The sequence below is a fragment of the Ostrea edulis genome, chromosome 3, assembly GCF_947568905.1.
Source record: "Ostrea edulis chromosome 3, xbOstEdul1.1, whole genome shotgun sequence".
NCBI lineage: Eukaryota > Metazoa > Mollusca > Bivalvia > Ostreida > Ostreidae > Ostrea > Ostrea edulis.
In genome coordinates, this window is record NC_079166.1 from 25014279 (window position 1) to 25027828 (window position 13550).

Below are 13550 nucleotides of genomic sequence, written 5' to 3' on the forward strand. Positions count from 1 at the left end.
AAACTTCATCAAAAATCATTGCAAAGAAGGATACATTGCTGGATCCAGTAAATGTTCTTTCAACCCCCTGTCGTTGCTCCTCACAAAAATATTAACAGCTGTCAAGGAGAAATTCCGAACGTAATGTGAATTTTCAAAATACCAAAGATACCAAAAATACCAAATTTTTATTTAGTAAATTTTAAATCGCAAAGTTTTTTAAATCAACAACATCAACATAATTAAATGACTTTTCTACACGACCATTTTTTCACGTGAAGGTAGCTCACTACATTAAATCATATCTTTTTTATGACACTACGTCACAAAATGGCGATATACATGGTTTGTGAAATTATTTGTATCGATTGATTTGATTGTCTACCATCGTAGCTCAGTGGTTATAGCGCTGGGCTGGTGAACCGCAGATCTCGAGTTCAAATCTGCCATAGTCTTTTCTTCATGTGTTAAAATATTCTTTTGGAAAATCATGTTTCTATCCAAATGTGCATATGTTTTGCCTTTTAAGCATACATATACATGTATATTATATACATCATCATATCTTTTATGATTATTTCAATTCGTACCGATTTGAAAAACTATTTCAGGGTGTAGTGAGCAATCTTGAATTAAGGACTAACCTTTTCGACATCATAGACAGATCCTTCTTCAAGAAAATTGGAAAGGGAAATATATCTTTGTCATCAATCACCCAAACATTACGCTGTTAAAACACCACTTTGATTCTACACAGAAGTTCTCTGAAATTGTTGGTTGATTGTATACAAGGTGAAAATAACGAACAGTGATCAATCTCATAACTCCTATAAGCAATACAAAATAGATAGTTGGGCAAACACGGACCCCTGGACACACCTGAGGTGGAATCAGGTGCTTAGGAGGAGTAAGCATCTGTTGACCGTGGACTTGTATATTGTTTAACGTCCCGCTCAAGATTTTTTCCACTTATATTGAGATGTCACCATTACCGGTGAAGGGCTTCAAAATCTAGTCCTATGATCAGCGCTTACGATATTTGAGCAGGGAGGGATCTTTATCGTGCCACACCTGCTTTGACACGGGACCTCGGTTTTTGCGATCTCATCCGAAGGACCGCCCCATTTAATAACTCCTATAAACAATACAAAATAGAGAGTTGGGCAAACATGGACCCCTGGATATACCAGAGGTCGGATCAGGTGCTTAGGAGGAGTAAACATTCCATGTCGACCGGTCACAACTGCCGTGAGCCCCCTATCTTGATCAAGCAAACGGAGTTATCCGTTGTCAAAATCATTGTGTGTCAAGAACCTATAATTGGGTCAAATGCAGTCTGACATGTTTCATACACATTGTTAGGCCGTTCTTAGCATATTGATTTTGACTACAGAGGTCCGTGTTTGCCCAAATCTATTTTGTATTGTTTACACTAGTTATGAGATTGAACAGTGTTCGTTATCTTCGCCTTTCATTCACATGCTTGTACAGCATTGAGAAATGATAGGAGAGCCTTTTTTCGTTTTCGTCTGATACCCCAGATGTTCAGGGTTAAAAGTCGAGTTCTATTAATTATATGGAGGACTATAAGCCCATTTTGTCTCAGAGATTTGTTCACACAATGGCTCTAGTGAAGTCAAACTTGCTACCAAGAGTCCTTTGTAGGAAAATGCTTTGCCTTTGAGCAAACTTCTGTTGGAGGGACTGTTTTATTACAGAATGTTGAGCTAGGCGTCATTGATGTTCCCTTACATAGAATTTATCTGAAATCAGTTTTAATTACTGGACCAGTTATCGTAAGTGTTCGACCTACTCTTCTTGTTCAAAGCGTTTCCTTGTTGCTAGGCAACGATTTAATTATTTGCAAAGCTGTACCAAATCCCATAGTTTATGAGAAAATTCCTTCCAATGTCGCATCCTACATTTGTAGGATGAAGACGATGACTTATATCCAACCTGTGCGGTTACCAGAGCGATGACCAGAAGAATAGAAATCGAGGCTGACCGTGTTCCACCCATTGACAAAGCTTGTTCATATCATGAAATTGACCTGATTGACAGTTTCTTGTTTAACCTTGATAGCAGTTCACATGAAAACAAACAGTCGTATGACAGTGGGTCTCCACTGAAAACTGGTGATGATGATTGTCCCAAACCACCGTTAGACCAGGTCAAGGACACCCTCAGTCTCAGCCTAGAGCAGTTACTTTTCGTGCAAATCAAGGACCCTGATATTGTCCGACTTTACAAAAGAGATTTTCACCTGAGGAGGCTGCAAAAGTCGAAGAGTGCTACAATACCAACTATGACATCCTTATGCGAAAATGGTGCCCCGGTCATAATGATATATCGCAGGAACACCATGACTTTGATTCACGAAACACCCATTTATAAAAGTGTCAAAATGACTTATAACAGAATTCCGAGTAACTATTATTGGCTTAAGTTGAGAAAAGCTGTTTCTGAATTTTAGAAGTCAACATCATGTCATTTTTGCCAGATGGTACCGGTAGGTAAACCTTACCAGAAAATTCCTTCTGTCCCTCTACTGTCCAGCATTTGATTTATCATTTAGCCGAGTGTTGGTGGATTGTGTTGAGCATTTGTCTAAGACTCGGTTAGGGAACCAGTATTTACTTACTCTCATGTGTACCGGTGTACCTCTTACGAGTATCAAGGCCCTTTAATACCACGTTTTTTCAGTTTTGTAGGAGCACCCAAGGTCATGCAATCAGATCAAGGTTCAAATTTTATGTCAGTGTAGTTTCAACAGGTCATGCATGAGTCAAGTGTTAGACATTATACGTTCACTGTCTATCATCCTGAGTCTCAGGGGGCACTTGAACGTTTTCATCGAACTCTTAAAACTATGATGAAGACATATTGTTATCACTATGAAAAGACTGAAATTCAGGGTTTAATTTGTTTTATTTGCTGCACAGAAGCGGTTCAGAAGTATCTTGGATTCAGACCCTTTGGACTAGTGTTTGCACATACATGTACATGTAAATTGCTAAAGGAACAGCTTACTTAGACCTTTTAGACTATGCATCTAATGTCAAAGTGAGACTTTACAATTCTAGCAAATCGACAAAAGAAAATCTCTAGAGTTATCAAGCCAAACTCAAAGTTTTGGTATGGCAAAGATGTCAGGAGAGTTTAAACCAGATGATGAAGTGAATGTATTTTTACCTGTCCCTGCTCATCGTTTACAGGCCAGATATTATGGCCCTTGTGAAACTTAGTGATGTAAACGATGTAGTTAAGACACCTGTCCGGCGTAAAGAAAAAACGACTTTGTTATCACATTAACATGTTGATAGGGTATTTTGATAGATGTGACTAAAATCATGTAAAAAACAGATATTGTGCTCCTTTATGGTGTTCCTTTATTAGTTTTTGTATTTTGGTTATGCAGAATTTATCAAATTGCTTTTACATGAGAAGAAAAAGTATATCTTCCTATGGCCTTCAACTCGACATTTAGATATATTTTAGATGTACCACAGGCAAATGTGCTTTACTTGAAGTTCACATGAAGTGCTGTTAAAACGAAAATGGGGTGAACTATTAATATCAATTTCACGTAAAGTCACGTGAATTACATGAATTTCAGATGACCTACATTTTACCTGAAACTGTTAAATTTTCACACGAATTTCAGCTGAAAAGCGATTCACGTGAGATTTACGTAAAACATTTCACACGAATTCACATTTGATGCTCTTTTCACGTGAAACACATGTTTGAAAATCACATGATGCACATTTGCCAATATATATCAACAACGTTGAATATCTATTAACAAATGCAATAGAATTTTGTCATTATGATCAACTATGTTGAATTTTAATATGCAAGGTGAAGATAACGAACAGTGATCAATCTCATAACTCCTACAAGCTATACAAAATAGATAGTTGGGCAACTAAGTGACTAATTGACAACAAATTATTGGTTGGTATTAATGAAATACTAGTTTATGGAAAACAAGGTCAAAATGGAACATTTCTAATGCATATTTATGAAGGATTAACGTTTATGATGGATGTGTGAAAGAGTGTGGGAAAAGAACATGTATCATTAGAACATCAAGGAGGAAGAGGAATTTGTTTACTATATGCAAGAGTAAATTAAACATGAAATTTAGCTCCCCTTGACAAGAAAATCGCTTAAAGACTGAGAAAATAAGCACCTCCTTCAAATTTACCTGGCCTGTGAACCCTTGTCAATCAGGAGAAATTGAGCTTCACATTGGATGCTAGAAATTGATGGACATTTAGTTACTATTCTTTGTGTATACCTTATCTATCTTATCAGGCGATCGAGGCGCCCGTGCATACCTTTGATGCTCACTGCGTAATCCAACTGGAGAGGGAATTTTCATGTAGAGATAGTCATACAATAATAGTGGTAAATTTTGCATACAATTGCATCAATTATAATAGAATATAGTAGGTTATGCTTAGGAATGCCCATGGGTACGGGTGTAGACTTCGTGTCAGCTTCTGTTTGGGATACCATCGTTACACAAACACTACGTCCACAGAAACCCTAAAGAGAGAGAGAGAGAGGAGGGGGGGGTAGACTTCGTGTCAGCTTCTGTTTGGGATACCACCATTACGCAAACACTACAGCTACAGAAACCCTACAGACATATTGAGGGGTATCTTGATCATTCTTCATTTGGTTGTACATGTACACAGATCTACTTGGATTTATTCATTCTCTCGAAACATGGATATTTTACCTACTACACCCACGACACCGCGAACTCTCAGGACGTGCCCGGAAACGCCGGGTAATATTATATTTAGGAAATTATTTATATACGATATATAACAATTTAATTAGAAGTTTTAAAAAGCAAAGGTTTAGAAATGGGCTAAACCTGTCATTTGCAATACATAAATATGACCAAGTTTGAAGGTTTACGGGAAATAGAAATGCAGTATGCATGTAGGTGGAAATTTTAATTATTTTTTTGTTGTTGCACAAATCAAGACACTAAGCATAATTTGTAATAACCTGAGAAATTTCCTGTGTATATCATAAAAATATACACAACAACCGATCTCTTGGCCAGGTAAATTCCAGGTAAATAACATTGACCATGGATAAGCTCCGCCCACATTCAGTGATCCGTGGAGCAACCGTACGGTGTTTTTTTTTGGGGTCTTTAATGAAGTTTTGTCTGTTGCACTTTTGACGGCATATGCAAAACATTTTGTCAGGTGTTTAATTGTTTTGGGCCCCAATGCAGCATATTTCTTTTCCTTTCTTAATTCGAATAACTTGTTGGTAAAATTCTTTTTGGTGTGGTTGAAATCAGAGTGTTTCTCCAGATCTTCATCAAATGTTAATTTTGCTCTAAAAATATACACATGAATAAAAATATTTTTATATTTAGATAAAGGTAATGAAAGTATTTCTGCTTGTATCTGTAATACACTTTATGGTATAGATTACCTTGAAATTGTGGTTGAATCATTATCCATAATTAATTTCTTTACAAGGAATCCTTTGTTTTTCATATCTTGCAGCATCTATAAAACCAGAACACGTGTTTTATTTATAGAATTAAAATTATCATCTAACTTAAGATTTAATTACAGGAAACAAAGTATCTTATAGACAAGTATAACCTCTATTGCCATATCTGATTCCATAGCTTTTGACGACTTGTCCCAATTCTTTCTACAGTCATGTTCTTTTATATCACCCTCTTTCGCTCTGTCACAAAATCGACATTTCTTACTGCGAAAGGAATATGCCAACACTTTGCCTGTGTTCACGCCTATCATACTTCCATGACCTGAAATTTTTTAAAAAGTGTACATAATATGATGTGTTGACCTAACAATGTGCACATAATATAGATCTATCATGTGCAGAGAACTACATTGATGTTGGAATTTACCTGAAAGACTGGCATAGTTTCTACCACTTCCTCGAGTCTGCCAACCAGCATCAAAAGAAACATCCTCCTCACTATCTGTTACTTCACAGCTGCAAGTTCAATAAATACTTCTTTAATTTTTGATTAATATCAATTTGTTTGCTTTTTATTGAATTTATTAATAGCATTAAAATTTTATTGAATGATTTCGGTTATCAATAATATTTGGGAAAATTTAATATCATTTCACATAAATATACATGCCTGTTCTTTTCATTTAATATTGCATTCTGGCATGTTGCATCTGCAACTGCCTCAAAAGCCACCCCTGCCTCTCTTTCTCTCCTTTTTAATGTTGTTGGGGTAACAGATGGTAAATTAAGTGCAGCAAGCAAAGCATTTATTGCAGTTTCCCCAATGCCACAAAAAAGCATTGCTGAAATGAAGGTAAGAAGAAGTATATTCAAATTCCTTTTACTTCTTAAAAACTTGAATATAGCAATGAACAAAAGTGTTAATTTTTTTTTTACCTGCACCTAACTTGGAATTTACATCCCAAGCATTTGGACCATGTCTTTTCCCTGTTGGAACCAGGCTCACCTTTTTGCAGTTCTCACACTTAATGTGAAGTAGACTACCTAAAAATGTACATATAACATATCAATACATGTGTAAAAATGCAGTCAATTGTTTAGTATCTCTGTATTTACAAATTTATTTTCATACAATTTTATACTGAACAGAATTACAGAGAAATGAAAACAAAAAGCAAATAATATTAAAAGTTATATAGTTATATAGATATAGATATATATATATATATAAAGAATTATGTTCCTTGTATCAATACCTAGTCCATATCTGCTATCTCCTATTCAAGCAGACAGATTCAAGGGTTTACAGCAATAATGGCATCCTTTCATTAGCTGCTTAACTAAAAAAATTATCTCTATAATGTGGCGTCCTTGTAGTTCATGAAAGTTTGCCCCTACAAAATTTAGAGTTGAATCCCAAATGTATGAAGTCCATAACGTACAATACAAATGTTTATATCACATGCAATAGGCCATATTGAGCTGACAATTAAGAGAAAAACTTACTATTTTGTAATGAATTTGCCAATGGCTTCAAAGAATTTTGATTTACATATTTGATATAAAAATACATCTACTTACACGTATGTACAACTTATCTATATTCATGTATAAATACATGTACTTTGTTATTATAAACACCTCTCACCATTCTTTCCAGCTTCACTTGATCTATCATCATCACCCTCACCATCAACATCACTATCCTTTTCCTCCTCTTCCTCCTCCTCCTCCTCCTCATCATCATCATCAGTGCCTTCTGCATTTTTCAAGTTTTGTTTCTGTATAGCTGAAATTTAACACATTGCGTGTACTCACATCATGTTTATCATTTTGATTTGAAATCTATATATTTTCCTGTACACAGCTACTATTTTTCTCAATATAATGAATAGCATTAGAAATACACATACAAGAGCTGTTCATGGACACATATGGATGGTCATGAAAAGCACTACTATCCTCTGCAGAAGTGGGTGGTTCCTTTCTTTTCTTGGGGAAAAGACTACTGACTTCACGACCTACATATTGATAAAAAAACAATTACAGACATTAATTGATTAACATCTTGGCTTTAGCCTTAGCATAAAGATCAGCTGAAGATATGTAAACATTACACTCCATTTAGAACAAATCACTATCAAAGGCACTAGGCCTAAATGTTTCTATAAATGATACTTATTGCACATGAGTCTTAGAATATTTTATGTATTTCATAAATTATTCTATTCAGTCTCAGATGATGATGGTACATTTCTTCAATTGAGTTATTTCATCAATCCAATTGTTTAAAAGCTCATACTATTGTGAGTGTTGTGTCATACAACACATTGGCTTACAATGTGTTGTATTGTCAGAAATCTGCTGACAACATGTGTCTGACGTGTTTCATACCGATTTTTAGACCGTTCTTGGCACACTGATTTTGACTACGGATAACTCCGTTTGTAAACCTGATCAAGATACAGGGCTCACGGCGGATGTGACCGGTCGACAGGGGATGCTTACTCCTCCTAGGCACCTGATCCCACCTCTGGTGTGTCCGTGTTTGCCCAATTTATACGAGTTATGAGATTGATCACTGTTCGTTATCTTCACCTTTCATACAAGTTCTCAAACATATAGGCCTAACCACACTTACCTTCATTCATATAAGTATGATCATGTTCTACACACGATATAAATTGTAGAGGTGTTGGAAGATCTCCCAATTCCATGTCGCGATTCCCCGTGCAAACGACCAGCTGATTGTCAATGTTGATCCGCGTTTTCGTGATCATTTATATTTATATCATATCAACAAAACGCTTTAGTGATTCAGATCTATTTATAAGAAGAGTTCCAAAATCTAAATTTTTAGTATTAAAATTTGTATTTGTTAAATAAATACTTACCTTTATAAATTTAGATATTCACCTGCTTGCAGTCTTGTATCGGAAAAAAACCATGTAAACAAAAAAGCACCCTTCGTGACCCGCCACCTCTGACATGCTCAGAAACCAACATCCGGTATCATCTATTCTTTGACATAAAACAAAAAATTAGAAGAGGGATGAAGGGGAGGTGGGTTGGGACCTCTGATTTATAAAGGTAAGTATTTATTTAACAAATACAAATTTTAATACTAAAAATTTAGAATTTATCACAATAAATACGTTACCTTTATAAATTTAGATAAGCAGAATTCAAAGTAGAGCTGAATCCCCCTGAGATTGGCAACTAGGAGGAAAAACCACTTTTTGAGCTGAAACTAGAGGTCCAATCGAGAACAAACTGTCACTATGAAGGGGCATAGATCTAAGGTAATGGTTATAAAAGGTACTATCAGACCTCCAATAACCAGCTGACATGATTTCCGACATAGAGGAGAAATTGAAAATAGCCCAGGAGCAAGACAAGGCTCTAATTTCATGTGCCTGAACTTGAACACGAGACAAGGCTTCTGGAGATGAAGATTGGTAAGCCATCTTAACAGTATGACAAAGCCAAGTAGAAATAGTCTTAGCCGAAATATCCTTTAGACCTTTCTTAATAGGAATGAAAAGTCTAGTAGAACCAGAAGGTCTGAGCGTTGACGAAACAGAAATATATTTCTGAAGTGTACGCACTGGACATAAATCCTGATTACCTAATGATTTAGGTAGAGCAGGAATAACAATAGGTCCAGAACCTTTGTCTGATAACTGATTCTTGGCTAAGAAAGATGGATCTGTCAACAGAGTAACTGAAGAATTATCTACAGAAAATCTGAGACAAGAATCTGCAATGGAGAAAGCATGAATCTCACTCCTTCTACGACCAGAAGCTAAAGCTAATAAAAAACAGCACTTCAAGGTCAAAAACTTAAAGGAAGCTAAAAATAAAGGTTCGAAAGGAGGAAATTGTAAAGTCCTAAGAACCAAAGCTAAATTCCAGGATGGAACCAACCTACGTTGTCTAGGTCGTTCCAAACAAAAATTCTTGACCATGAGGGACAAGAACTCATTCTTCCCAAAATCAGGACCTCCTGACAAAGCTATAGTTCTGGATAAAGCTGAACGATAGCCCTTAATAGTAGAGGAAGAGAAACCTTTGTCTTCAAACAGATAGACTAAAAACTCAGCTAACTGTTGGACAGTAACTGCGAGAGGATCAATTTCCTTTGAACGACACCAAGAACAGAAGATGTTCCACTTAGAGTCATAAATTGCTCCTGTAGATTTTCTGACTGAACTAGAGATACGTTTGGCTGCTCTGTCAGAAAAGCCATCCTGTCTGAGAGATTCCCTGACAGTAACCATGCGTGTAGATGGAGGTTGGAAAGATTCTGATGAACTTTCCTGCCTTTGAATTGAGACAAAAGATCTTTCCTGAGAGGAAGCAGAATTGGTCTCGCACAACACAGTTGAAGAAGATTTGGAAACCAAGATTGTTTTGGCCATGCTGGAGCAATAAGAATGGTCTTGCAAATTTCTACCCTGATTTTGTGTAAAATCTTGGGAAGGAGGCGAAAAGGAGGAAACATGTAAGAAAACATCCCCTTCCAATCGAAAGACATTGCATCCACTGCTAAAGCTTTGTTGTCTGGAATCGGAGACACAAACGTTGGCAGTTTGCAATTCAGATGCGTAGCAAAGAGGTCTATATGAGGACGATCCCACTTGAGACAGATCTCCTGAAAGACTGCTGGATGTAACTCCCATTCTGTATTCACTGGATGCAGTGACCTTGAGAGAGCATCCGCTACTAGATTCAGATTGCCAGGAACATGCCTGACTGACAAGCGAATTCCCAGGGAACGGCAAAACAACAGAATTTCTTTGCACAGAAGGTAAAGAGACTGAGAATGTGTGCCGCCCTGATTCTGCAGATAAGCCTCTACTGTTGTATTGTCTGTGGCTATCATCAGAGATTGGACCTGAACAAATTGGGAAAATTGTTTCAATGCCAGAAGAACAGCCCGCATCTCCAGTAAATTGATGTGTTCTGTCAACTGGAGACCGGACCATATACCTGATGCCTCTCTGCCTTCCAGGGTAGCTCCCCAGCCTGTCAGAGAAGCATCTGTAAACAGGGTCATAGAAGGAACTGGGGGGTCTAGCGAGCAACCTATCATAACATTCTCTCTCACTGACCACCACAGAAGATGAGGATACAATCTGGGAAGAATGGGAATAACAGCTTCCCACTGTTGTGAGGCTGGTACCCAAAATTCCAGAAGATACCACTGAATGGGGCGAATATGAAGACGACCTAAAGGTACTATGTCCATCAGAGAAATCAGAAAACCTATCAGTTGTAGAAACTGGCGAGCTGAAGCCTGTTTGGCTGAAAGTAGTTGATCCAACAGATACTGAAGCTTGAGAAATTTCTCCTCTGTAGGAAGAACTATCCCAAGATCTGTTCGAAATTGTTCCCCTAGGAAAATGAAACTCTGACTGGGAACTATCTCTGATTTTTCCCAAGAAATAAGGAAACCCAGCTTCAACAGAAGATGAATAACTCGATGAGTATGTTGATGAAGAAGGTTGAAAGAAAAATTCTTGATCAGAGAATCGTCTAGATATGTATGGATGAAAATGGACTGGGAGTGTAGATACGCAACCACTGTTTGAAAAAATTTTGTGAACACTAGTGGAGCAGTAGATAGGCCAAAAGGCATTGCCCTGAAAGCATATACCTTGCCCTCCCAGACCAGACGAAGAAACTTCCGATAAGCCGGAGCTATAGGGACATGAAAATAAGCATCCGTCAGATCTAAAGAAGACGTCCACATCCCTGTATGGAGAGAGGTTCTGATCGACCTGTTGGTCTCCATTTTGAAATGTGGAATCACCAGATACTGATTCAGAAAAGAGAGGTCCAACACAGGTCTCATTTGTCCATTCTTTTGGGGTACAAGAAAGAGACGAGAGTAGAACCCCCAACCTAGAGGTGGACTTACTTCTTCCAATACATTCTTTTGGAGAAGTAGAGACACTTCCTCTTGTAACAACAGATTTTTCCACGGGTCTCTGGTCATAGAAAATTCCAGAGGAACCGCAGAGAGAGGAGGCTGTTCTCGAAATTGAAGCTCTAAACCCCTCCGTAGCACAGAAAGAACCCATTTGTCCGAAATGAGACGGGACCAATGAGGAAGAAAAAGAGAGAGGCGTCCTCCCACAGGAAGATGAGGAAAGGGAACACCTACTTCCTCGGAAAGAGTGGATTGTGCTACAGGAGGGGGAGAGGCATCAAAACTGAGATTTCTTACCCTTGGCTACTTTGGGTTTTTTATTATTAGATCCAGAAGCCGATGGGAAAGAACGATGCTCATTACTTCTCTTAAGATTATTTGAACCTTGCAGAGAAGAGCCAGATTTAGTAGCACCTTGCGACTTACTTCTAGAAGAGTCTGATTTAGAAGAACAAGAAACACGCCTAGAACTACCATTGTTGAATTGTACATCTACTTTAACAGTAGGAGGTTCTTTGTGTAATTCCTCTTGTAATTTGCGTAAAGAGATGCCAAATAACTGCTCTTTATGAAGAGGAGAAAAAAGTAGGTTGTCTTTAAGAAACTCAGAAACGTTAGATTTTTGAAGAATCTCTTGTCTCCTAGCTAAAGAAAAATTGGCAATAGTACCAAGATTCAAGAGCTGAGAAGTGCAAAGACATCTATCTACTTGGAGAAGAAAAGAACGAACATCATCAAATTCTTCGCCCTTATCTTTAAGAGAGGCACCTGCAGCAGCAAGAAAGTGCTCCGCATACTGTAAAGCTGCGGCAACACCCCGAAGATTGTTCTCCGACCTAGAATAAGAAGTCTGAGATAACTTGACCCCCTCAGAAGACTTAGCACCAAGAAGATTGGAAAAAGTCTTATCAAAAACAGGTTGAGATTTTCCCAAGGAAACATCATGAATATCAAAATACTTCATTCTAACCTTACCAGGGAAAGAAGATGTACTAAAAGCCAGATTTTGTCTAACTAAATTAGAGGCCTTATTGGAGGACATCTGATCGTCGACAAGATGAGAATTAATGGAAGCCAATGCAGATTTAAAATGACTAGACTCGGGAAAAGAAGCATACGACTTAGAAGAATCTCTCACAAGACCAGAACAGGACTGAAAATCAGAAGGTTTGTGAGAACTCCTGGGAGGAGAAACTAAAGAATCGGGACCTGACAATTCTCTACGAATTGCGTACACTTTGGCTTTCAGAGTGAGATTCTCTACCGGAAGTTGCTCCTGAGAAAGCCCAACTTCATCGACTGAAGGAACCGGAGATAGGCAATTATCACTGAGAAAAGATGCCTCTTGACTACTTGGAGCCAAAGATAATGAGTCAACCTCCTCGTCCGCTTTATTATCAAAAGCGGGCCGAGGGGTGACAAGAGCAGCCCCAGGAACAGTGGGGGACGTAGCTGATTTGCTTTTTTCAATCAAATTTAGTCTACGTTCCACTGTCACAAATTTTGAAGAAATAGAAGCCTCCAGTTTCTGAATAGAGGAAACCAAACATTTAATTTCGTCCTTATTGGAGGACTCCATTAAGTTTGGTTTACTAACAAAACCTTGCCCTGTCCACACAGGTTGAGTCGAGTAGGGATAAGGTGGCACAGAATACATGGGATGAGGAAATCTAGCTGGCCACCTAGACCGATAAAACGTCTCCCTACGATTACCCGAAGGAAAACTCTCAGGGCGAGAACTAGCCACCGGACTACCAGGAGGTCGCGTAATAGTAGATGTAGCTCTAATTTGACCTACCGAAGTAACCGGGGTAGAAGGAATTCCTGGAGAATCCATGACATTCCCATAAGAAAGAAAAGGGTCAGATTCCATGGGACCAAAACTTCTAGAGTCAACAGAGTCCCAATACTCTCCCTCTACAGCAATAAAAGGTAATTTAACATTTTCACCTTCATTCGCCATAATGCTTAATAATGTAATAAAGTAATAACAAAAACTACCATGCAATACTTAGCCAAAATTAGCAAGTAGAAAAAATTCTTTTCCTCCTCGAGAAAAACGTGATTGCACTCCACAACGGCGGAAAAGAAAAGATGATACCGGATGTTGGTTTCTGAGCATGTCAGAGGTGGCGGGTCACGA

General features: G+C 37.9%; 1 protein-coding gene and 2 long non-coding RNA genes across 3 annotated transcripts; all 3 read right to left on the minus strand.

Annotated features, from left to right (window-relative positions):
* Positions 1-5705: 5705 nt before the first annotated feature.
* On the minus strand, positions 5706-5960 carry LOC130052519 (uncharacterized). The gene is made up of 2 exons (XR_008800865.1): positions 5900-5960; positions 5706-5794 (listed from the first exon to the last, which is right to left on the minus strand). It is a non-coding gene; the product is annotated as an uncharacterized LOC130052519 (long non-coding RNA).
* Positions 5961-6148: 188 nt separating this feature from the next.
* Positions 6149-6772, minus strand: LOC130052520 (uncharacterized). Its single transcript, XR_008800866.1, has 3 exons — positions 6729-6772; positions 6409-6516; positions 6149-6314 (listed from the first exon to the last, which is right to left on the minus strand). It is a non-coding gene; the product is annotated as an uncharacterized LOC130052520 (long non-coding RNA).
* Positions 6773-9574: 2802 nt separating this feature from the next.
* On the minus strand, positions 9575-11558 carry LOC130053506 (uncharacterized). Its single transcript, XM_056160832.1, has 3 exons — positions 11396-11558; positions 11132-11293; positions 9575-10827 (listed from the first exon to the last, which is right to left on the minus strand). The coding sequence occupies exons 1-3, from the start codon at positions 11556-11558 to the stop codon at positions 9575-9577; spliced, it is 1578 nt and encodes a 525-aa protein (XP_056016807.1).
* Positions 11559-13550: the final 1992 nt, after the last annotated feature.